Raw genomic sequence first — 25446 nt, forward strand, 5'->3', positions numbered from 1 at the left:
ATTTATTAAAGTGTGGATATTATGGGTGGATTATGTAACCGTTGTAGTGGTCTTTGTACTTATGTTTGTCATTATTTCATTCCATTACTAGTAATTTACTATCATAATTATATATATTCCTTATAAAGTTCTAATAAGATGTTAGTAAAAAAAATTAAAAAAAAAAAAGGTTACTATGAGTCTATGACTACAATTTGTCTCTTTTCATTCCCTGCATTTTGTATGATAATTCGTTTCACTAGGGAATGCTACAAGCTAAAAGGAAACAATTATAACATGTTATCAATACAATATATTCTTCAGTGAACGATATGCTAATTTTTTCGTTATCATTCCTAGTTGTTCAAATGGAATATAGCTGCACATTTGTATTCTAGGAATGTGTGGTTCTTTACAATTTATATGTTTTTTAGATAATTGTTTAGTATGAATGTATGATATATGTTTATGGCCTATGCTTGTATATGTGATTTCATATCAAGTGTGTATATGTATAATATACATACATATTATTTCGATATGTATGTTTTTCAAAAAATAAACAAAAACATTCTCACTCTCTCTCACACACACACTTTTTCAAAAAATAAACAAAAACAAACAAAAACATTCTCACTCTCTCACACACACATTTTTTTACCATAATATATAATGTTTTTAGAAGAAAAAAAATCAAGACCTATTTTTTGTCGATCTGTTGTCGCCGATATTTGCCTCCAATCTACGTCCCTAATGGTCGTAGCTCCGGCGATGAAGGCTGCACTGATGGTGGATGTCGTCGGCGCTCGGACCGTAGGAGGAGACGACGATGGTGGTTGTCGCCAGTGCTTAAACCAATATATGGAGGTGGCGGTGACGTCAGGCGCTGGTCATTTTTCATGCTATTAAAAAAAAGAAGGCTATGCATTTTGGGTCTTTAGGTCATTTTTCATGTTATTATTATTAGTTGGGTCTATATTTTGATTTATTCAAGATTTGATATTATATTATTATTCAAATTATTATTTGAATTTTATTATTGAACTAATTTTACACGCACATTGCGCGAATGAGTTAATGTCCAATGTTTATATTTAAATAAATATTTGAAAGTATATCAATGCAAGATTATATAGGAGAAGTTTATACATAGGTAATTGAATGTCGAATTTGTTTATTTAAATATGTAACTCAAAGTATATGAATCCAAGATAATATATGAAATTCATTATAATTTTCACTAAAATAAATATTTGCAACTTTGTAAAATCGATAGTCTAAAAATGATAGTCTAAATAAATACTACTTTTGGTTTGAATTTATCTAAGTATTCTTAATTCTCTTTTGAGTAACATTGTCACTATCTTCATCTTTACTATTTGTCCTCTCACTAGTACAAAAAGACACATGCACTACACCTGTAAATGTCTTTCCGCTACACTTGTAGAGGTGTAGCGGATGGAAGTGACACTAAAAGTCCTTGGCTTTCCGCTACACCTGTAAAGGTGTAGCCTAAAGTATTTTTTTAATTAAAAAAAATGACTTTCCGCTACACCCGCTTCAGAGCGGGTGTAACGTAAAGTATTTTTTTAATTAAAAAAAATGACTTTCCGCTACACCCGCTTTGGAGCAGGTGTAGCGGAAAGTATTTTTTAAATAAAAAAAATATGACTTTCCGCTACACCTGCTCTCTAGCAGTTGTAGCGAAAAGTCATAATTCTTAATATATATATATATATATATTCTACTATAATTAATAAAGCAAACCCTACACATGACCACCATAATACCAATAATGCACCCCAAGATTAACAATAATTAAAAACAACCAAACACAAGAATATACAACACCAAAAAACTATTCCTGGAAAGCACTCAAACATTTCACAATTGACTAATCAAAGCATAATGTTCTTAGAGGTAGATTTCACAGTTCAACCACCAAATTGAGGGTCCCCACAACTTCATTTTAATGGACACAATCACACACTCAATTATGCTCCTCATAGAAGAAGGATTCGACACTGGAGTGGATCTGAAGTTTTGTGCATTTTAGTATCCAATACACAACAGGACAAGACAGAAGAGAACTTTTCCTTTTTGTGTTGGAAGGAGAAAAAGGTTGGAGCAGGGGAGGAAAGTAAGAGAAAACATTAGATCAAGGCACTACCTACAAGATCCTAGCCCTGACTTTTTCAGTAGGATGAGGAAACTCGATCTTACAATCCAGACGACCAGACCTCATCAAAGCAGGATCTAAAATATCAGCTCGATTTGTTGCTGCAATGACCTGGATGGCAAGAAGCAGACACCAATAAGATGCAGTCAAACGGTAATACATCATCCTCTCACTAGCAATTTAAAAATGAAATAAACATTGAATATGCAGATATAGTAAAAATTTTGCAGCTTTGTGGTAGAAGGAAAGAGGAGAAAGTGCACAAATAAGGAGCACATCACTGTCCTGCCTTGAATAGTTCTTAAAACAAAAAGAACATATTATATCCCATATATTAAAAAATAACCTCCATACCAGTTTCTAGTCAATCCTTCAGATGATGCTCAGGACTAAATCTTTATAGGAAAGAAAAACAAGTGAATACAACTTAGGCAACACCAATGTTATTTTTTTCTCTTCTTTACATTGTTTGTAATTTCCAGAATTAGGAAAAATAATAGCTTGTGGAATTATAGAATGGAGGATGGGATGAATGAAAATAGAACAAAAGTGCTTCCAGAGTTTATTGAAATTTTAAATTTCAGCTTATTCCATCTACCTTTATGCCATCCATCTGAGCAAGATCTGTTCAAGAGGCAAGCTCATCAGCTCCTCTACATCCTAATAAATGGAGATAGTTTCACTTGGACCACATGATAATAACTGAGTTGCTATGGCCTGAGGACTTGCTGTCAAATGGGTTGATCTCCACTATGATCAATCCCAGGTGGGATGTGCTAATCTCTGTTTAGTTCCCCTAATCCCAGGTGGATGGGTTGATATTATTATGATTAAACACTTATCTTACTAAAAACTTATTCATTTTTTAATGCCAACATAACAAAGAAGAATGGCATTCAAAGAGAATTGGAATCAAATTTGTTGAACTATTTACTATACTGAAAAGCAAATTGAAAGGCTTTGCTGTAATATATGAAACAATGGAGGGTCAAGTGCTAGCCTTAGAGGTCCTGATGAAAATATCCCTTATCTTATCATCAAGGTGACTAAACTAAAGGAAACAAAACTCAAACCACATTGGACAAACCAAAGAATGCATGACAAAAAATACAACAGACAGTAGATATTCTTCAAATGCCACATGGGAAAGGTTTTCAAACAAATAAAACATAAAGTTAATAATCGAATCAGTAATGCTGCTAGACAGTTTAACATATGTATGTATTAATAAATCCATAAATTAACTTATAAATGTGAAATTTGGAACCAAATCTCATAAGTGACCAAGTGAGAACTGAAGATTGTGTAACATTGTTGCATAACTAAAACTTTTAAATTTAATCTTGCATTTCATAACTTATGTTTTAATAAATGTTCCCTACACCATTGTGCTATCAACTAGGTTAGTACTCTTTGTTCCTGCCTACAAACATAATGCTCTGACTAGCCTAGAATAGCCAATCACACCTATGACACAACAGTCAGAACAGACTATTAGTATGTTGGGCAAAATGACCTATTCATTTAGTCAACAGAGATCACCATAGCAATTTGGTCATACCTTATAAGAAGAAGTCGGGGAGGGCTCATTCAGCTTTGCTTTCCATTCGCGAAGCATCTGGTTAAACTGCTCCTCAATAGTACGGCTCTCCTTCCTCAGAGACACTGCAGATCAGTAAACATCCCTTGCAGATCATCTACCCGGTACGACTCTCCTTGAACTCTTTCCCAACTAGAAGCCCTCAATTCTTAACCTGCAAAATAAACACATAGACATCCTTGACCTCTGACATTCCAGCTTGAATTACTAACTAAAGAAATTAAAATTCCATGATCATACCAATAACCAACAGTTGTAATTCCCTAAAAAAAACAGCCACAAACAAGTTTAAATGCCCAAAAGAAGAGGAAATAAAGATATCAATGTCTATATCCTAAGAAATTACAAGCTAGCATGTAGCATAAAGACTTTGAGGTGCCTAACTTATGTAAGCACTGAAGCTCTTGACTTTGAAAGATCAAGCCTCTGCACAATTCTGCAAATAAAAAACAAATATACAATGCCATAAGGCAGAACATCTCCTCATACGCAATTGATGAATAGGAATATTCTGAACAAAATCAGTGCAAAACCCTACCACAATAATAATAAAAATTCAAAAATAAATTTTTAAAATTCAAATATAACACAATAAAATTAATATTCGAAATAAATTTAAAAAAAGGAAATAAATAAATTATACAATACTAATTCGAAATAAATAAATATAAATATAAAATAAATAACAAAAACTTACGTGCAAATCGGCAGCGGTGGATGTGGTGTTTAGCGTCGACAATCGGTGGAGGAGAGGGCGGCGACGGCTGAACGCGAGACAAGGCGGAATGGAGGGCGCCGGCTGCTCAACCCGAGACGAGGCCGGAAATGGCGCCCGGCTGCTGAACGCGAGAGGGAGGCAATGGCGGGTGACGGCGGTTGAACGTAGATGAGGGAATGGCAAGTGGCGGGTGGCGGCCGGCGGCCGGCGGCTGAACGAAGAGGAAGGTGTGCGATTGGAGACCCTAGGAGAGGAAGGGTTCGCGATTGGAGAGGTTTTTTGCGATTTGGGGGTGCCGTGCAGATCTGGTTAGCGACCCTGGGGTTGTTGGGTAATAGATTATTTGAGTACTTTCATTGTCAACAAATTTCCCAAGTAGTTAATATGATTGGTTTCAAACTATTCTTTTTTATTTTTTTCATGGTATTAATAAAATACTTGATAAATAAATATATAACATTATTTTATATTATAACTTTGATATTTAATTACAAGATATTGTAAAAATAAGATAATGGACAATGTAATGAATATCAATTGATAAATTTGAATGTAAAGAATCTTTGCATGGGAGAAAATAAAGACAATATAACTAATGAAATTATTTCTCTTATTTAATTTAATTTTTTGATAATGAATAATTTTTTCAAATAAAGGTATTGTAGACACAGAATTCTAAATTAAAGAAATACATATGTATCATTCTTTGTTGTAGCTACTAATTTATTTAATTTAATAAGAATAAAATAGAGTGAGGAACTTAATTATGCCAAATTTGATTGGGATGAGGTTCGAACCTAAGACCTTTCTTATAGAAATTATAGGGTAAGTTAAAAGTTAACAGGATATGGAAGAGAATATTTAACGGAAAACTTAACGGATAATCATATAACTAAGGATAAATTAGGAAATCTCAAGGAAAAATATAAATCTAAACAATCTGAACCATCCATTTGATTAAATAATTTGATCGCCATTTTTTCTACCTATTTTAGACCTAACTCTCTTTGACTCTTATTAGTATATATATATATATATATATAGTAGATAGTAGATATGCACATATATTAAATTATTATTATTGTACAATTTATTTAAGAGTTTATTACCGAAATGGTCCCTCGACTATTGCAAAATTATCAATTTGGTCATTGACAATTTTTCTTGTCCAATTAAGTCCTCAACTTTGAAAATATTAATTATTTTGGTCCTCCGTTTATTTTACCGTTTGATATCCGTTAAATCGAGACTAAATTTGGTAATTTCACTATAGTCAAGGACCATTTCAATCAAAATTAATTACCGAAATGGTCTCTTGACTATAGCAAAACTATCAATTTGGTCCCGATTTAACAGATGTTTAACACCAAAATAAACAAAGGACCAAATTGGTTAAATTTTTCAAAGTTGAGGACTTAATTGGGCAAGAAAAATTTATTTGTGTGAATATGGTTTATTACTTGAACATAGGGGTGTAAACGAGCCGAGCCGAGCCCGAACTTAGAGGTGCTCGAGTTCGAGCTCGACTCGAAACATGAGAGCTCGAGCTCGGCTCGAGTTCGATCGAGCTCAAAAAATGAAGCTCGAGCTCGGCTCGTCTTATTTTCGAGCAGCTCGAGCTCGGCTCGATTGGCTCGACTGTTCGAACTCGAGCTCGAGCTCGAGCCGAATATCGACTCGTCATGGCTCGAGTTCGAGCTCGTGTTGGAGCTCGAATTTGACTTAATTAACTACATGCATGATGCATCAAATAATAATAATAATTTTTGTACTCATACATTACTAATAATACATCATAAGTCCAAACTGCATAGTTCAAAGTACTCAATAGTCCATACAAGCTGACAATTCCAAACTGCATAGTTCAAAGTACTCAATAGTCCATACAAGCTGACAATTCCACATCAACTACAAGTCTTCATCGTACTTTCATGAGTTGGATAAAGGTAGATAAATTTCTTGGTACGATTTATCTTTCTGAAAAAAATAAAAGGTAAACAAGCTTGTAGTTAACTAGATATTTTTAAAAGACAATGTAGAAAAGTTATAGATTAAAAATAAACTTACTTTATTTTTGGTAACTCCGTGTATATGTCGAAGCCAATCACCCCCACAAAGTAAAGCTTGTACTGTTTCCGGTAACAATGATGCACGATAAGAATCAATTACCCTTGTTCCAGCACTAAACGTTGCTTCTGAAGCCACACTAGTAACAGGTATAGCTAAAATATCTGCCGCCATTCTTGACAGTATTGGATACTGCATTCTATTCATCTTCCACCAGTCCAAACAAGAAAAGTCACTAGGAAGCTCATTCTTTTTAAGACGCCCTTTTTCTAAATAGTCCACTAACTCTGATCTTTTAGGTTCTGCAGTCTCAACTTGTGCACAATATGCATCAAAATCATCCCAAGTATGTGTAGAACTTTGGTGGCTGACTTGGCTCTCAAAAGCCATTGAAGAACCTAGTGTAAAAGTTAAATTGTTAATATAAAATAATAAAATAAAAATAATTATTTGGTTGATTGTGCAAACTGCAAAGTACCTGCCGGACTTGTAAAAATTCCTTGGTTGATTGATTTAGCAACATACTCTTCATAAAGAGTATTAATGATCTCCTTCACTTTTGAAATATTTTCTGCAGCTTCCTTACTAGAATAAAGTCTAGGAAAACAAAATTCAACTGCAAGCATTTTTTTTGTTGGATCAAATACAGCACCTATAGCCATCAACAAATTACACTCACCCCAATATTTATCAAACTTCATCTTCATTATCAGAACCAAATTTCGAATAAAGGAATCTTCATCATCTACACGACCATCCAATGCTGATTTGATTTTTTGAACTTCCTGAAGAAATAAATTTGAAGTTGGGTACTCACAACCTGAAACAAGTAACAACATAAAACCAATTAGAAGAAACAAAGTTTTGTACTTAAAGAAGAATCAAATTAAAAGAAACAAACCTGAAATTACGTGAGTTGCTATCCAAAAAGCCTCTAATATTGAGCAAACTTTGCTAACATTATCCCAATCAGCTTCCGATGGACAACTGTCAAAGAATGGATCACGATCTTGTAGCATCTTAAAAGCTTCTTTGAACTTAAGTGCACAACTTAACATCTCAAAAGTCGAGTTCCATCTAGTCTTACAATCACGAATCAATTTTCTATCTTTCAATTGCAATTGTTGCACACAATCTGCAAATTGTATACGCCTAGCCTCTGATCGGTTCACATATTCCACACTATCTCTAACATCACTAATGATGTGTCGGATCTCTTCTAATCCATCTTGTACACACAAGTTCAAAATGTGCGCACAACAACGAACATGAAATAAACGTCCTCCACATACCAAACTTCTTGATCTTTGGAGTGTATCCTTCATATACCGAATAGCAGAATCATTACTTGAAGCATTATCAACTGTAATTGTAAAAACTTTCTTTTCAATGCCCCACTCTTTCATGCATTTGAATATGGCATCAGAAATCTGAAGACCTCCCCTCGGTGGTGGAATGTTGATGAAGCTTAAAACTCTCTTTTGCAATCTCCACGAAGAATCAATCCAATGGCCAGTGACAACCATGTACTCAATCTTTTGATTTTTTGATTTCCAACAATCTGTTGTCAAACTTACTTTACTAATGCATTCAAGACTGTTCTTCAACTTCTTATTTTCAAGCTCATAAACTTTCAAACAATCTGCCTTGCTTGTGTTTCTATTAATTTTTTTCCACTCGGGCATACCTCGTTTCATCATAATGTTGAATCCCACTTCTTCTAAAATGGTAAATGGATGTTCATGCATCATGATCCAATGAGTAGCAGACTCCCTCATTAATTCCATGTCAAACTTTCCAGGATGTAATGGAGGAATGGAAGATGAAACTCCCTCACTTGGCAAAAAATTTAACTTCATTTGTTGATCAATCATCTACAAAATCAATAATACAATTACTATTATTGATGCATAGAAAATTTAAGCTAAAGAAAATTTATGTAGTTACCTTCAAATTTGTCTTTCTTGTAACACATTTAGCTTGATGCCTCTTCAAGCTACTTGTGGTGCCCGATTTAGTTAATGTGAATTGTTGATGACAATGGTTACATTTTGCCTTCTTTATTCCATCTGGCTCAATAACTGTAAAATCATCCCACACACATGATGTCTTTTTTCTCTTGTTTGTTTGAAAATCTTGTTGGCTAACTGTTTCTTCATTTTGTTGTGTATCATGGTCATTGGAATGTAATCCTATTTTTTCAAATGCTCCAGCTTGTTCATTCACCTCAATATTTGTNGTACAAAGTGATGAGCTTTGATTATTTAGGCATGTATATTTTAGGCTCATTTATGTTGTACATTAGGCTCATTATTTGTATAGCATAGTTGGATTTATTCAACACATCTTACCCTATTTACTTAAAAATATGATATTCGATAAATCTAGATTTACTATTTGTATGTAAAAAATTCACTATTAATATGTATAAATTTCGCTATTTGTAATAATGTGTTTTGAGACATGATTCGCAGCATATTTGTCAACAAATAGAGGTACCTAAAATATATAGCATTATAGCATACGCAAAAACAAGTATATAAGATCAGACGACTATACATCACCTACAGAGAGTAGTATAGCTAGAACATATACAAACTCTAACAGCCCGTTTGGTTCGCTGGAAAAGATTTGAAGGAAATGGAATTCAAATTCCATGGAAAACAAATTACCATGAAAATAAATTCCACTGTTTGGTTGGTGGAAAAGAAATTACTGGGAATATAAATTCCATTGTTTGGTTGAATTTGGAATGGTAAGGAATTATAAATATAAAGACCAAAATGCCCTTAGTAATAATAGTGATAATATATATACATATGTAATTAATAACTTTTGTTGAGGGTAAAATAGTCCAAGCCTTAATATTTTCTTCCCACCCTCCATGGAAAACAAAATACCTACTCCTATCAAAGAATTACTTTTCCTTAACTTTTGGGAAGTGGAATTCCATGGAAACCATTTTCCATCCAACCAAACAAGAGAATAATCTATTTTCCTCAACTTTTTGAAAAACTTTTTCCATAAAATTGGTTTTCCATCCAACCAAATATGCCATAAGAGCATCCACATCAGTGAATATTGTTTAGCTTTTATCATAAAAGGTGCCAACAAAACAAGAGAGAGAAGAAGAGAGAAGGTGAAATGGGTCACCCTGCAAGAACTCTATTTTGGAACAGTAACCACTAACAGCCAAGAGAAGAAAAGCAACCAAGCTGTGTGCGTTTCTGACAGTTTGTATTTTTTTTATTATTATTTTTAATTTGATTTGTTTATTTTTTTTTCCTCCTCTCATTTTCTCTTTTCTAATCACACTTACAAAAATTGTTCAAAAATTGTGAAATAACTCATGGATAAAGATGCTCTAATTGTAGTTGTTCTGAAAAAAAAAAAAAANGTACAAAGTGATGAGCTTTGATTATTTAGGCATGTATATTTTAGGCTCATTTATGTTGTACATTAGGCTCATTATTTGTATAGCATAGTTGGATTTATTCAACACATCTTACCCTATTTACTTAAAAATATGATATTCGATAAATCTAGATTTACTATTTGTATGTAAAAAATTCACTATTAATATGTATAAATTTCGCTATTTGTAATAATGTGTTTTGAGACATGATTCGCAGCATATTTGTCAACAAATAGAGGTACCTAAAATATATAGCATTATAGCATACGCAAAAACAAGTATATAAGATCAGACGACTATACATCACCTACAGAGAGTAGTATAGCTAGAACATATACAAACTCTAACAGCCCGTTTGGTTCGCTGGAAAAGATTTGAAGGAAATGGAATTCAAATTCCATGGAAAACAAATTACCATGAAAATAAATTCCACTGTTTGGTTGGTGGAAAAGAAATTACTGGGAATATAAATTCCATTGTTTGGTTGAATTTGGAATGGTAAGGAATTATAAATATAAAGACCAAAATGCCCTTAGTAATAATAGTGATAATATATATACATATGTAATTAATAACTTTTGTTGAGGGTAAAATAGTCCAAGCCTTAATATTTTCTTCCCACCCTCCATGGAAAACAAAATACCTACTCCTATCAAAGAATTACTTTTCCTTAACTTTTGGGAAGTGGAATTCCATGGAAACCATTTTCCATCCAACCAAACAAGAGAATAATCTATTTTCCTCAACTTTTTGAAAAACTTTTTCCATAAAATTGGTTTTCCATCCAACCAAATATGCCATAAGAGCATCCACATCAGTGAATATTGTTTAGCTTTTATCATAAAAGGTGCCAACAAAACAAGAGAGAGAAGAAGAGAGAAGGTGAAATGGGTCACCCTGCAAGAACTCTATTTTGGAACAGTAACCACTAACAGCCAAGAGAAGAAAAGCAACCAAGCTGTGTGCGTTTCTGACAGTTTGTATTTTTTTTATTATTATTTTTAATTTGATTTGTTTATTTTTTTTTCCTCCTCTCATTTTCTCTTTTCTAATCACACTTACAAAAATTGTTCAAAAATTGTGAAATAACTCATGGATAAAGATGCTCTAATTGTAGTTGTTCTGAAAAAAAAAAAAAAGAAAAAAAAAAGAATAAAAAATGAATAGTCAAGAAAGACGGATTAAGTGTACACCGCGGATGAAAACAACCTAATCAAGAAGATGGAGTACACCCTGGAAGATTAATCAATTATTATTATTATTGTCATTAAACTATTACTGTAGTTAATATTCCATGATTATATTGTATTAAATTCTTATTTATATAGATAAAGAACAGCGACCGCGGCATTGTATATTTGTGTGTAACAACCATTAATGGAAAATAGTTCAACTTGCAACATAGATAAATAATAAACATCATTTTTAATTTAGTACATTAGATGCTCATTATTGAATTGAAAGTTTATTTTTATATATACTAAAATATTATGGGAAAAGGTACAAATAGGCAACTGAACTATTTAGGGATAGCAATTAAGCCACTGAACTCCAATAAGCTCCAAATTCATTCCTGAACTTAGAAAAAAAAAAGAGTTAATTCCATTTTTGGTCCTAGATTTATAGGTGACAATCCACTTTTAGTCCCTTTTTATTAAAACATCCTCATTTGGTCCTAGTATTATTGCGACATGACCATTTTTAGTCCTCCATCAACAAAATCGTCGAAATATCGTTAAATACAAAGACATTTCAATCTTTTTTATACAAAGTATGTTGAACCACTATATTTTTTATGTTTATTTTTTAAAAAACATCCATAATTGAAAACCGAAACGTCATTGAATTTAACGATATTTAAACTGTTTTGTTAATAAAGGACTAAAATGGTCATGTCACAATAATACTAGGACCTAAAATGGATGTTCTAATAAAAAAGGACTTAAAGTGGATTGCCACATATAAATCTAAGACCAAAAATGGAATTAACTCAAAAAAAAAAAAAGCAATTAACATTTTTAACAGGTTAACAATAAATTTGTGCTGATTAGGATGCCATGTGTAATTTTTATTTTATATTTCTTTTATTATCATCCTACTAAGAATTTGACCTTAATATATATATATATATATATATATATATATATGGAAAATTGTAATTTATGCCCCTCCATAATATGTCAATTATCAATGTCACCATTGAATTATTGTGGTGTAAATATTGCCCCTCAATTTTCAGAAACGGTACATATATTGCCCCTCCCGTGGTGTAAATATTGCCCCTCCTTCGTTACGAGAGGGGCAATATATGTACCGCTTTTGAAAATTGAGGGGCAACATTTACACCACTAATAATTCAGGGGTGACATTGATAATTGGCATATTATGGAGGGGCAAAAATTACAATTTTCCCTATATATATATATATATATATATATATAATCCTAATCATATGAGATCTACTCCCAGGTGATAAGTTGTGGAGAAATTCAAACAATTGATTTGTAAGATCTTATGGATGTGGAATCAAATAAAAAATGAGTGGGTAATTTTAATAAATATTACAATTTTTTAAAATGAGAGAGGTAGTCATTTTCATAAATTTTACAAAGTTTTGTTTATTTTTAACCATTAGGTGTACTAGATCAATGGTTTAGATTTGTGCACAGGTTCTCACCTAGGTCATGGTTCTCACTTGATTATGGACGTGTGTGTGTGTGCGCGCGCGTGTGTGTGTAAGTGCGTTCATGTGCGAACCACTCGCCCAAGAAAGAAATGAGAATGTATGTCATCCGTCCACGTGTCCAGATCTAACAGATCAGAAACACTGATTTTAAAAATATATATAAAAAAAACACGATAGCATTTTCGTAAATAATTGAACATCAAAGTGCAACTAAAATGTATTACAAGTACAAATAAAATGTATATATAAACAAGCACCAAAGATAAACCGTGAAGTATTTATTACTTGAGCAGAAAAGTGCATGTATTTCTGTATGGACAAACCATGTCCTTGCTACTGACTTTGATTGTCAATCATATAGGAATTTACAGACAAACTTATTGAAGACGAGGAGTTGTCGGAAGATCAAAAAGATGCCTTCAAGGTAAACTTATTATTTGCAATAAGCATGTAACACTATCTTGAGCACCTGCAAACCCCACCCTTCTTCCATCTTCCCTTTTTCTATTTCCTAATACTTTCAGGAGAAATATCCTATCCTTTCTGTTTTGAGCACAATATCAATTAAAAAGAAAACTACTCCAATATGGTGCATTTTCAGATCATTTTCAGATCATGGTATATAGGTGTTCTGTTTGGTGTTATTAAAAGGCTTGGCAGAAAAAGATGCTTGAGCTTTGGGGCCTAAGCAATTTGGCATGAAGTGCCTGTAAAGTTTAGGGTACTCTATAAATGGGCAAGAAGTCTGTTGCAGCCTAATGATAAAGCAAGAAGTAATATTCTGGTAACTGAAATTACAATAGAGATCATGCGGAGTTTACTTTTTCATATATTTTAAGCTGCTCATTTTTCTGCCATAGTAAGAAGGTAACAGTTTCTTTTATTTTATATTAATTAGATTTTTTTAGGCAATAAAAAATATTTATTTAAAAACTACATAAAAAGCTTTATTAAACACAAATAATCAAATTCAAAAATTATTAGAAAATACGTTCAAAAAAAAAAAATTATTAGAAAATGTTAAAGAAAAAATGATCTAAGAAGGGTTAATTTGGCCTTAAAAACTGATCTAGGAAAGGTTAGTTTGACCTTTAAATAGTAAAATGGGAGAGTAGTAATATGTAACTGTATCAATAAACCATTCTAAGGCTCCCTATATCTTACTTATAATTTTACACTACCATCTAATTGCATGTATTCAATTAACCAACTTGCCATGTATATAAGCTATAAAGGTCGAACCAAGTGTTAGATGATTTTATATCTTGCAGCCATACAGTTTATGGGGAGGAAGATGTTGTCTGATGTCTCTCTGGGAAGTCTTCCTGAACTGGCATTCTTGTGTATTTTGATTATTTGTGGCATCATCATTTAAAATCTTACTCATGACTGTGTAGATGGCAAAAAGCCTGCTGTTGCTGCCATACAAGGACTCGCACTTGGAGGTGGCTTAGAATTGGCATTGGTGTGTTGTTTATATGCTCCAATAAGTCTTTTATACTTGAGTAATATGTTAATATGTGACTGTATAGCTGGCTTTGGAGGTACATTTCTACTTGATGTATGTTTTAATTTCTTGAAATATTCAAGTTCATCTTAATATATTTTTAAACTAGTGGTTTGAGTGTTTGATATCTTTTTCAAGGTACACAACGTCTTCCAAGGCTTGTGGGATTGCAGAAAGGTGTTGAAATTAAATGATGCTGGTAAGTATTCTGGCAAACATTATGATTTATGAATGATGAAATTTGTATGGCAAATGTGCCGGTGGTGGATGAGAGGCATATAGAAGAGAAGATTTATGAGTGTTTGATTGGGATTCAACAATGTTGATTTGCAGACATCTAAACCCATATTGTCTGAAGAAGGGAAGAAATTAAGTCTGATTGATGCAATTGTGTCCCCATCAGAATTGATTAAACTGTCATGGAGGATACAGTGGAGTTCTAAAGGTACCTATTTTTTTGCTCTTTCTTGCTCCAACCCAACCGTTTCTGAATAATGAGGAGTAAAGCAAGTTTTAATTTTTTACAGGAAGCTAGAAATTTCAAACAGCTTGTGGTCTTTAATTTTTCTTGCAAGATGTGCCTGAGTCTTACCATCTTTGTTGTCTTCTGTGTTAAAATGTGAAGTGATGACTCAGATGCATACTTTACAAACAATAAACAAAGTAGTTAAGTTTGTGGCTTGCCTGAGAATAATGTTATGAAAAGCTTTGCTGCTGATAAGGAAAGGGCTAACAATGTTGCAAAGATCAAAGTAGTGGTATATTTCTTTATGTCTTTTCTATGTATTCTTCATTATAGAACCTCATTGTTTGTTTTCTCCTTTTACTTTGTAGAGCTTTCTATGGAGTATGGACTCCCTCCATCCTATCAAATAAGCATCATTAAGCCCTAGCCATTACTTTTCATCATTTTCTTGATTGCTTAATGAGGTGTTTACCTTCTGAAAACTAGATCATTTCTTTTCTTGACATGGTTGTGAATGGATTAACTATATGCAGGTGCGAAAGAGACCACTAAACAAAAAAGAATTGATGAAGAATGAGGAAGACATAATAGAAACTCTACCCAACTCATTAATAGTTATGAGACAAAGCTTAAGGTTTGTGTACCAGAAAATTTTTGATTGTGTTCTAGTAGTTTCTCTTTGTGCCTTGTGGTTCTTATCTTGTAAGTATAAGAATTGGAAAGATGTGAATGATATTGAAAACTGCTTTTTATAGTCTGCTCTTTTCATTCCTTTAAGACTTGTGCTGCTATTGCATTCTGTGCCTTTACTATGACAAATGTTTGATTTGATTACAATAAGAATAGTTAACAATTAGGTACTGTTCATGTTCAACACTTGGCAATGTGTTGTTTAATATGAAAATGCTGATTTTGCAAGGACAATATTTGCTTATGGTGTTACTAGTAGTGGAAAGACACATACTATGCATGTATGTTTTGTACATTTCTTGAATTGAAGAAAAAGCTCTACTTAGCTTAAACAACACTGTGTAGTGAGCAGTTAAAAAGTGATTCTTCAAGCACTGAAATGCTGAAAGGCTTGTTTCAATTTCACCAATCACATGGATGCAAATTATCTTTATCCTCTGTCTCATTGGATTGAAATCCACAAATGCTGTCTTCTTTAGTTCATAGCATGTCTTTATTTGCTTGTCACCATTTTTTTTTCCACAGGGAGATCAAAGTTCTCCAGGTATAGTTCCGTTGGCAATAAAGGATGTTTTTAGCATTATTCAAGATGTAAGTGCTTTCAATTTCACCTTTTCATGAAATCTGTACCCAGTTTTATACAGTCTATATCACTCAAAGGTGCTCCAAATCACTGGTGCCGACTTTTGCCATTTATATTTTCATAATATTTGTTTTTTGGCGTGGGATTTTAATATTCCTTTATGCACTTTCTGCCCCCAGATTTTACTTATCGCCCCTACTCTTCATGCCTATATTTTCAGGTGATCAATGACTTGCTTGATCCCACTGGTCAGAATTTGCGTATTAGAGAAGCACAGGTTGCACAGGTTTTTGCTGTCACCAATATTAGCTTTCACCTTATATTTGACTTCAAATTCTTTTTTTGTGTATAGTGACACTGTTTCTGCAATTAGTTTTGTTTTCTTGAAATCCCTTGATAAACAAACAGATGCTAGCAGTGTGTAGTTCAAATTGCTTTTATGACTAAGATGGTTAGTTGTTAAAAGGCACTCTTTTAGCCACTCTTTTTATTTTTGCTTGCTTCAATGTGCAGGGTACTTGGTGAGTATGTGTAATGACTATCAATTTTGTACAGGAAAAAAATTGTATTTATTATTTTATCAATTTAATTTTTTTTCAAATAATTTTATTTTTTTAAAATAATAATGACTATCTGCGTCTGGAACTGGGCAGTTCCGGACGCAGCTGCTTAATTAAAAAAATATATAAATGACCAGCTGCGTCCGGACCTGGGCAGTTCCGGACGCATTTGGTGACTATCTGCGTCCGGGACAACTCCGGACGCAGATAGTCTGGGCTAATTGCGTCTACGGCATATGCGTTTGGTGTACTCCTGACGCAAAAAGTCCAAAACTCCAGACGCAAATACCCCATTTTGTACTAGTGCAGCCATTTAATATTGCCCATGAATTATTTAATTACATTTGATTAGATTCTTATGAGTGATTAAAATAGATTCCTTGTGTAATAATCTGTTCTATAAATAGCTTACATTTGAGTTGTCAAATACATCTACCTGCGGCCAATTCTTCTACTGAGTATTTTTCCACTTATACAAAAAGATGGCAATTATATCATTACCAATTCCAATGGTGTCCGTTCTTGAAAAGAATATTGTGAAGCCATCGTCTCCAACCCCAACTTCTCTCAGAACCCACAGTCTCTCTTACATTGATCAAGCCTTATCCAGCATGTACCTCCCCTTTGCCTTCTTTTATTCTAAACCCCAACCCAATAATATCTCCCAGCTTATGCAGACCTCTCTATCGAAAACCCTTACAGCGACTATCCATACGCCGGGATGCTTAGAGACAACGCCTCCGTGGAGTGCAATGACACGGGAGTCGAGTTCTCCGAGGTTCGAATCCACTACTCCATGTCCGATGTTCTAGGTAATGTCGAAAATACACAGTCCATAGTTTTCCCGGAGGAACTGCCGTGGAGAAACTGGTATGGCAAGTTAGCGGTGGCTCAAGTGAGCCATTTCGAGTGTGGAGGAATAGCAGTGAGCGCTGCCTTGTGTCACAAGATTGGGGATGGTTTCACCGTCACAAAGTTCATCAATGATTGGGCTGCCACAACGCGTGACCCCCACGTCAAACCGTTTGCACATTTTGTCAGAGATTCTGTCATTCCGCCGCCGGAGAAAAGCCCTCCGTTGCCCACCCCGGTGATCGTGGCGGAAACTCAACATTGTTGCCAAAAGAGATACTTTTTCTCTACCTCTAAGCTAAACTCCCTTAAAGCAATGGTATGTTTTTATTCAATTTTTTTTCATAATATTTAGTTTAATATTAGTATATAAAATTTATATGATGGTATATAAAAGTGATCGGGTAGTAGAGGAGTCGATCGGCAGAAAGGGAAAAGCTAATAGAACACCGGCATCCTGAATATGAAAGGCCCGTCACTATTCCTTCTTGGGTCAGTCGGTAGGTGACAACAACTTGCGTGCATAGGGTGAAATGTCAAAAGATATTTGTATGATAAAACGGAAGGTCAGTGACTTCCCGAGTGTCGGTCTCGAAGGAAGGACGTGGAGGTGTGTCAAACATTCGGGAGTTTACTAGACTGAATCCTACATATGATTTGAGAGTGGTGAAGGGTGGAATTGCAAATGAGAGTGTAGTTCATTGGTTGGTTGGAAGTGTAAAAGAGTAGTAAGGTAAAAGTGATTTTGGGAATATGTAAAAGGGGTAGGGATTGGATAGTGTTCATGAATATTGCATAGTGAGAGTCTAAGGTCAAGGATTAGGATTTCTAGGATATCATCTAATCAAGAGTGTGTTGTCTTAGTCCTTTTCCACCTTGTGTACTAAGGCTTCTTTGACTTAGGAGTGCCTACAAGCATCCAAAGTTCTAAGAGACATTTTATCGAACACTTAAGCTACACACTATCCTACTATTCTTAAGAAGTTCATAGGAACCTTGATTGTGTAAAGCTTTAAATCCTAACTCTAATCAAAGACATGAAAGAGTCAAGAGCTCAATCTCTCATCTAGATTGGCCAAATCCAAACAAGATCTCATCAAAACAACAATCAAAAGACAAGAATAGATAATCCATCAACACAAACTCATAGATCCAAGATATAGAAATAAGATCATCACAAAAGCAATATTCAATCACATAATCCAAATCCCAAGACTAAATTAGCTACTCATGATATGAAATGAAAGTAAAGCTAATTCAATCCAAGAACAAGATAACTAAAATATAGAAATGTAATAGAGATCACCTAGAGAAAAGAAGATCTTCAATCCAAGCTTTGTTGTCTTCTACAATGGAGATTGATCTAATCTAAAAACTAAGAAAAATGGAGAAAACTCTCCAAAGAAAAACTAAGAAAAGTGAAGACTAAAATTCTGGAAAATCCTTCTCAATCCCCCCTATGAAAATTCATCAAAGGGGTTTAAATAGTCTCCGAAATGACAACCCTAGCTGAAATTCGCGCATCACGCCTCCACGCCTCTCACACGCGTGTGAGCGTGCGTGGGGAGCTTCTGGAAAGTTTCCACGCTTGCTCACACGCGTGTGGCCTTCCAGATCAGTCCTCCGGGGCTCCGCTTTTGCCTGGTTTGCTCTTTAAGCTCATCTTTTGGTCCTATTTGCTCCCGGGGCTCCTGTTTTACTTCTTTTAAGCTAAAAATAGCTTTTGTGTATCAATTAGTGATTTTCAAGCATTTACGCACATAATTTACCAAGTAAGGATGCTATAGACGCAATAAAACACCCTAAAATGTGCCTGAAATAAGGGTGTCTCGGAGTCTTATCAAATTTTCCACACTTTGTTTCTTGCTTGTCCTCAAGCAAGACATTTTACTCTTTAAGCATATAAGTCTCCGAGATACTCTCCCATGCAAAATAAAGCTTTTGGCAAGTCAAAATAATGGGTGTCTAAGACTGTTGAAACGGGGGAAATCATTTGTGTTATCTACAAAGGATTTTGGTCAGATGCCAGCAACTCAAGAAATATTTCCGGGAAATAAAAACCTTTCGTAGATAAAATAAAATAAAACAAAGGATCACACTTCTCGCACCATACGCAAGCATGCATTTCCAAAGTTTTGGTTCACCTTTTATTTAAATAGGGCCTCTAGCCGATCTCACTAGTGAGAACGATGTGCACTAGCTAATCAACTTTCCATCCTTATACGCCAAAGCCCAACGTAAATGTAAATGAGGGTAGGGGCATGGACCACTCACCGCTTTTGGCTTAGCGCGGTCCCTCTTTCTTCTCACTTCCTAGGATAACGTCATCGAGCCACCCGACTTCACATGGAGATCCATGCTTTTTCGAAGGTCAGTGCAATGGGTACTCGAATCCTAGCAAAGCGGCTCACCTCAGCTCTATTTTCTCAATTCTTGGGATCTTTTTATGTGAACAACCGACTCCAGATAAAGCTTTTTGCTTACCGAAGACTATGGTTTGGACACAACCCAACGAATTGGCTTCCCTCAATTTTAAACTCTTTGGTGATTGGCCTTTTGCCTTTTCGACTCCTCCTCGTGTCAACCCCTCATGCCTTTTTCTATTTAATGTTCAAGGGTTTTGTTTTCTCATTAAGCTCACCATTAGGCTCTCCTTTTGCCCCATGCCCTACCAAGGTTAGTTCAATTCCGGGCCTTGCTAGTTTTATCTTTCTCAAATTAAAGAGTGCACACTCTCACTTCGAGAGATCCTTGACTAAGGTCCTACGTAAATAAGAGGTGAAAATCATGCAAGCAGGCAAGAATATAATCTTATTTGGCTCTAAACTCTCTCATGGGTGCGAAAAGTAACTTCCTCAAAGATATTTCGAGAGTAAAAATTTTTGGGCATCTAGTCAAAATTCTCCCTAGATAACACAAATGATAACTCTCTTTTCAAAACTGCAAATGCACCCGCTTATCATTCCCAAGAGCTTCACTTCTAAACTAAGCATGTAAGCATGTAAAGCACGAAGTGCGTCCTTTCCACACTTTAAAGTAAACATCGTCCTCGATGTTTCTATACGCACAAGGTAAAGGAACAAAACTGGGATTCTAAAGATAGACAAAATAAAAAAAAAAATCCCTTTCCACACTTTGGAAATTGCTCTGGGATAAAGGGTATGCATCAAACAATCCTATTAATCATGGCAAACTCTAATATACTCATACACAAAGCTATAAAGAAAATTTTCCACACTTTAAAGATCAAAACGGGGCTTGAAATTAGAAAAGGGATAAGAGGATAAACCAAGTATGCATCCCTGTTTCCACACTTTAGCTTCCATCATAGGTCAGCTCCCGTTATAGATGCTCTATAAGAAATGGAGACATATCATACAAAAAAGGGTTTTCGGAGTACTATTCAATTATTAGAAAACTGATAGAAATATAAGAGCAATAATAATAATAATACAAACTTAGATAATAAAGCATAAAAATAAGTAGAAATATCTGAATAGAAATGCGGAAAAGTAAAGCAGTTGGAAATTAAATAACCTAAAGCGATAAAGTAAAGTAAAGTAAAGAGATAAGAGAAATAAAGGTCGGAACCCCGCGCATAGGGCACCTAGTGTTCAAATGGGACCATCAATCAAAGTAACCAATGTCACAGGACTCAGAATCAATTGCCAGTCAATCAGGATCGAGAATAGTCGAGGTAGGTATCACTCATCACCGAAAGGATGGGATTGCCTATCGAATCGAGCTTCAAGAGCGGCAATTCTTCTATCATTTTCCTCCACCGCTTGTCTCATGCGGTTGAGGTCCTCGGTGTGCACATCCTGTCTTGCCGCGATTGATGTGAAATGGCCTTCCTGCCAAGCGTGCTGCTCACACCAGTAATTCATTTGTTCCTCATGGAGCTGTCTCTGTGTCGAGGTCCAATCCATCGGGATAGAGCCTTGTTCCTGTGCAGCTTCTTCCTCCTCATTCTCTTCCTCGTCCTCATCATTATCAGAATCATTTAAATCAGGTGCATCATCACCTCCAAGCCTTAGTTCTGCAGCAAAGAACTCACCCACGGTAAAAGGAATTGAGCAACCATCCGATCTCTCTCCCATCAGCTGGTTCAGTAGACCCAACCCATAGCACAGTTTAGTCACGAAAGGTCCAATAAACACAGTCTGAACCTTTGTCTTCTGTTGGGTTTGGAGCCATTTCCTAGCCTGAACGCCCATGTTGATACTGACGTTATTCTCCATGCACCACATGTAGAATAAGTCCTGCTTGTATACCTTGTTTCTATTTGTTGTTCGGCCAGAGAGATTTATAGCAAAGGCTAATCTGATAGCCTTCAAAGCATTCCGGGTGATGAGCTTTGCTTTCAAATTCGAAGAGTTGTACGGGGCATTGTTTGTGATGCTTCTCCAGTATCGTCTAGCAACTTCATCTGAATCAAAATCTTCTTTGAAATCTCTAAAATATGGCATGGACACGCTTGTCGCATCATGAAAACCGAGTGTAACACCCAAAGTGTTAACAGACATACTGTAGTGATTGCCGAAAAGAGTGAATGAAATGGACTCCCTTGCATCGTTGACTTCCTTCCTGATATTCAGGGTTGCTAAGAATTCATAAGTGACAGGTGCATATGTGGGTCCTCTCCACTGAAACAGATAGCGGAGCTGTGGGTGCCCAATGAACGTATTCACTTCTTGCAAACAACCAAACTCTATTAAAACATTGTCCTCAAAGTGACGGCCAACAGAAAGCTGCTTTCCCTTATAGTTGTCAACTGTTGCGAGTTGAATGGGTGTCAAGTGTCGTAGAGACCTTGATCCCGGCTCTTGCATAGCCTGTTGAGCTGTAGTGTGCTGTCGTGTCCTTGATCGACTCGATTCTCCTACATCATGTTTCGATTTCTTTGCAATCTCTTTTGAGCGTCCCATCCTACAAATTATAGAAATTATGATTTATGGTCTTTGAATAAGTCACCACTATATTAATGTAAAATTCCTTGTCAAAATAATGGGATTTGAACATATAGGGTTAAGAATTTTTCAAAAATTTCGCCATAGTTTCCCCTATATTTTGGACAATTCAAGCATAAGGATATCAACAATATCATTCCATTATCACACACATGCATAAATTCATCATAAGATATGTCAATTTGATAGTCAAATGAGAAGTCAACTACAAAAGTCAAGAATTTCAAAAAGTCAACTTCATCTTCTTCCCCAAATTCAAAATTAGGGTTTCAAAATTGAAAATTCAATTTGGGCAATGTAGCATGTGAAAAGTCAAATTGATGACATATAATAGTTCTATAACAAGTTTAATCATCAACTCAAGCATTAATTTCATAATTTCAACAAGAAATCTAACAAACCCATTTGTTCATCAATGGTGTTCACACTTGAAGTTCAAAAATATACAACAATCCATCAATGTAACCATCAAGAATGAAAGAAAACATCAAAGGATAGTTCTACTAAGCATTATGACCAACATAATCATTCAAAATCATTCAAAATCATGCTAGGCAAGGTAGAATAAATTTCACATTCAAGCTCTTCCAAACTCATGAATATTCAAGGATAAAGAGTTAAAAAGATGAAAAATTACCTTGATGTTGATGTTTTAATCTCCCTTGAATGGTAAAAAGTGAAAAGTATGTTCAAACCTTGAGTTTGGGTCTTCCTTGCGTGGAGAAGAGAAGAGAAAAATTGGTTTTGGGAGCAAAATAGGGTGGAATGGCCGAACAAGGGTTTTAAACCTGTAGAGGCCTTCCACGCCGGTCACACGCGTGTGACCGTGCGTGGAGGCTCTCTGCCTCGCTCCCACACTGGGCAACACGCGTGTGAGCGTGCGTGGGAGCTTACTGCTTCGTTCCCACGCACGGCTACACACGTGTGAGCCTCGTGTAGGTCCACTGCATCGTTTTCTTCTGATTTTTGGCCTTCCCTTCCATACCTATATCCAGTTTAAACTCTTCCAAAGCAATTTCTAGTCTCGAATCCTACAAATTAGTCCTCAAAACATGGTTCCAAACGGTTGTGGCAATTTATTAGAACAAAAACATTAAAAACGAAAGCATAGTTATAACGTAAAATATTTTATTAAAATCTTGGGTTGCCTCCCAAGCAGCGCCACAGTTTACGTCATTGGCTAGACGCATTATACCTGGGTTTGAATTCAACCATATTCTTTGGTGGTGGGTAAGAAGCATTTTGGTACCCACGTGTTTTTCCAAGTAAGCTTATCGTTCCTCCGCTTCGGTTTTGGTTTCACTTTTGATTTGACCTTTGCCCTTTCATTGTCATTAGCTCCTTCTTTTGCTTTTTCCTTGTCATCATTCTTGGCTTGTCCTTCGAATCTCAGGGTGATTTCTCCTGAACTAACGTCTATTCGTGCACGACAAATAGCCAGAAATGGTCTTCCAAGAATTAAGGATTCATGGGGATCATCATCTCCCATCTTACAGACAATAAAATCGACAGGCACAAGAAACTTTCCTATTTTTACTAAAACATCCTCCACTAAGCCTTCAGGATACCGTGTGGTTCCGTCAGCCAAACGTAGAGTCAGCCTTGTCGGTTTCAAACGTGGTAAGTTCAATTTTTCAAAAATATTTAAAGACATGACATTGATAGAAGCACCAAGATCAGCAAGAGCGTTTCTAGGTTCCATGCTCTGTATAGAACATGGGAGCAACAAAGCTCCAAGGTCACCCTTCTTTCTGGGGTTTCCTTCAGTCAAACAAGCCGAAGATTCTTGGCTTAAACATGTAAAATTATCACCAATATCATTTTCAAACAACTCACGGCATTCTTTGCTATTAAATAATTTCCGAATAAAAGCTTTAAATTTACCTTCTCGAGCTGTTTCTTTTTCTTCTGAGCTTTTGATGTTGTCTCTCGGTAATTCCTTTCCTTTCGGGCATTCTTCCGAAGTGGTTTCCTCCTTGCGTTCTTTCATCGATATGGTGCACGAGCTGTTCGCATTTTTTAATTCAAGGTTAAGACTACAAGAGGTAGCCTTGTTTCGTTGGTCGTCTACCTTACATTGACAAGTTCCACAGATAGCATCCATTGGATCACATTTCTCATGTGCTTCTTCTTTGGCATCAATGGCGTTGACTCTCTCCTTTGGATTGTTTTCAGTGTTGCTCGGGAGTTGTCTGTAGTGCCGATCTGACATCATCTTAAACATTTGAGAGATTTGATTCTCGATTGTCTTTAATGTAGCCTTCGACTCTTGGCGAAGACTAGAGATTTCTTGCCTAATCTCTTGAGTAATTTCTTGTTTCAGATTTGCCCGATCATTTTTGAGTTCCATGATCGTCCTTGTAAGTCTTTCATCTACCTCACGGATGTCATCCCTTCTTTGTTGAGTAAAATCAAGTTGAGAGTCATATTGTGGCCTGAACTGGGTCATTTGATTTCCATTTCCTTGGTTTTGATTATACATCAGTCTGTTCTTGTCATTTTGTCCATATACAGGCTTCTGTCCATAGTTGTATTGTCTTTGCGCTTGATAACCATCATTATGGCTATTGTTCCAACCCTCTCCCTGTTTCCAATTGTTGTTTGATCTTTGGTTTTGTCCGTAAGCATTGAAATTGGAGTTCCTTTGATAATCTACCGCCTCAACCTGTTCAGATGCAGACGTAGAAGTGCAAATGTTGGTGTCATGAGGTCCTCCACAGATATTACAATAAAGTGCCAATGCCATACAAGGCTTGGGTTTTCCTTCCATTTTTTCTACCATAGCCTGTAGCTTCTTGATTTCGTGATTCATTGCTTCGATTTTTGCCTCACTCGTCACTCGATTATCAACTTCATAAATTCCTCCATGATCTCCTCTTTGTTCATACCAACAGGTTGTGCTTTTAGATATTCTCTCGATTAGTTCCTCAGCCTCTTGCAAGGTTAGAGAGACAAAGGCACCGCTGGAGGATGAGTCAAGCAACCTTTTTCCTTCATCCGTCAACCCTCCATAGAATGAGCTAATCATGTCCCATGGGTGCATCAGATCTGGTGGGCATTGCCTTTTAAGAACTTTAAATCTTCGCCAAGCCTCTCCCAAACTTTCAAGTCTTCCTTGCTTGAATTCCTGTATCAGCCTTCTAATCCTCATAGTTTTTGTAATGGGAAAGAACT

At 35.5% G+C, this 25446-nt stretch overlaps 3 protein-coding genes and 2 long non-coding RNA genes across 5 annotated transcripts; 2 read left to right on the forward strand and 3 right to left on the reverse strand.

Annotated features, from left to right (window-relative positions):
* Window positions 1–1766: 1766 nt before the first annotated feature.
* LOC116027808 lies at window positions 1767–4769 on the reverse strand. Its single transcript, XR_004099999.1, has 3 exons — window positions 4456–4769; window positions 3720–3912; window positions 1767–2269 (listed from the first exon to the last, which is right to left on the reverse strand). It is a non-coding gene; the product is annotated as an uncharacterized LOC116027808 (long non-coding RNA).
* A 1229-nt stretch (window positions 4770–5998) lies between these two features.
* Window positions 5999–8143, reverse strand: LOC116027906 (zinc finger BED domain-containing protein RICESLEEPER 2-like). Its single transcript, XM_031269676.1, has 5 exons — window positions 7445–8143; window positions 7022–7363; window positions 6544–6941; window positions 6340–6453; window positions 5999–6290 (listed from the first exon to the last, which is right to left on the reverse strand). The coding sequence occupies exons 1-4, from the start codon at window positions 8067–8069 to the stop codon at window positions 6406–6408; spliced, it is 1413 nt and encodes a 470-aa protein (XP_031125536.1). The 5' UTR covers window positions 8070–8143; the 3' UTR covers window positions 5999–6290; window positions 6340–6405.
* On the reverse strand, window positions 8074–8832 carry LOC116026906 (zinc finger BED domain-containing protein RICESLEEPER 4-like). The gene is made up of 3 exons (XM_031268334.1): window positions 8491–8832; window positions 8126–8417; window positions 8074–8078 (listed from the first exon to the last, which is right to left on the reverse strand). Exons 1-3 carry the CDS (start codon window positions 8830–8832, stop codon window positions 8074–8076), a joined length of 639 nt encoding a protein of 212 aa, XP_031124194.1.
* Window positions 8833–14736: 5904 nt separating this feature from the next.
* LOC116026679 lies at window positions 14737–15940 on the forward strand. Its single transcript, XR_004099876.1, has 3 exons — window positions 14737–14909; window positions 15151–15251; window positions 15833–15940. It is a non-coding gene; the product is annotated as an uncharacterized LOC116026679 (long non-coding RNA).
* Window positions 15941–16932: 992 nt separating this feature from the next.
* On the forward strand, window positions 16933–17829 carry LOC116026907 (acylsugar acyltransferase 3-like). The gene is made up of 3 exons (XM_031268335.1): window positions 16933–17029; window positions 17119–17621; window positions 17800–17829. The coding sequence occupies exons 1-3, from the start codon at window positions 16933–16935 to the stop codon at window positions 17827–17829; spliced, it is 630 nt and encodes a 209-aa protein (XP_031124195.1).
* Window positions 17830–25446: the final 7617 nt, after the last annotated feature.

Source organism: Ipomoea triloba, chromosome 8, assembly GCF_003576645.1.
Source record: "Ipomoea triloba cultivar NCNSP0323 chromosome 8, ASM357664v1".
Classification (NCBI taxonomy): domain Eukaryota; kingdom Viridiplantae; phylum Streptophyta; class Magnoliopsida; order Solanales; family Convolvulaceae; genus Ipomoea; species Ipomoea triloba.

Coding starts and splice junctions, on each gene's coding strand:
- LOC116027906 (XM_031269676.1), bottom strand. CDS start 8,069: ATGGTTGTCACTGGCCATTGGATTGATTCTTCGTGGAGATTGCAAAAG. Junction 7,364..7,444: donor AGCAACTCACGTAATTTCAG/GTTTGTTTCTTT, acceptor TACTTGTTTCAG/GTTGTGAGTACCCAACTTCA. Junction 6,942..7,021: donor AATTTTTACAAGTCCGGCAG/GTACTTTGCAGT, acceptor CTTTTACACTAG/GTTCTTCAATGGCTTTTGAG.
- LOC116026907 (XM_031268335.1), top strand. CDS start 16,933: ATGGCAATTATATCATTACCAATTCCAATGGTGTCCGTTCTTGAAAAG. Junction 17,030..17,118: donor AACTTCTCTCAGAACCCACA/GTCTCTCTTACA, acceptor AATATCTCCCAG/CTTATGCAGACCTCTCTATC. Junction 17,622..17,799: donor TAAACTCCCTTAAAGCAATG/GTATGTTTTTAT, acceptor TTCTTGGGTCAG/TCGGTAGGTGACAACAACTT.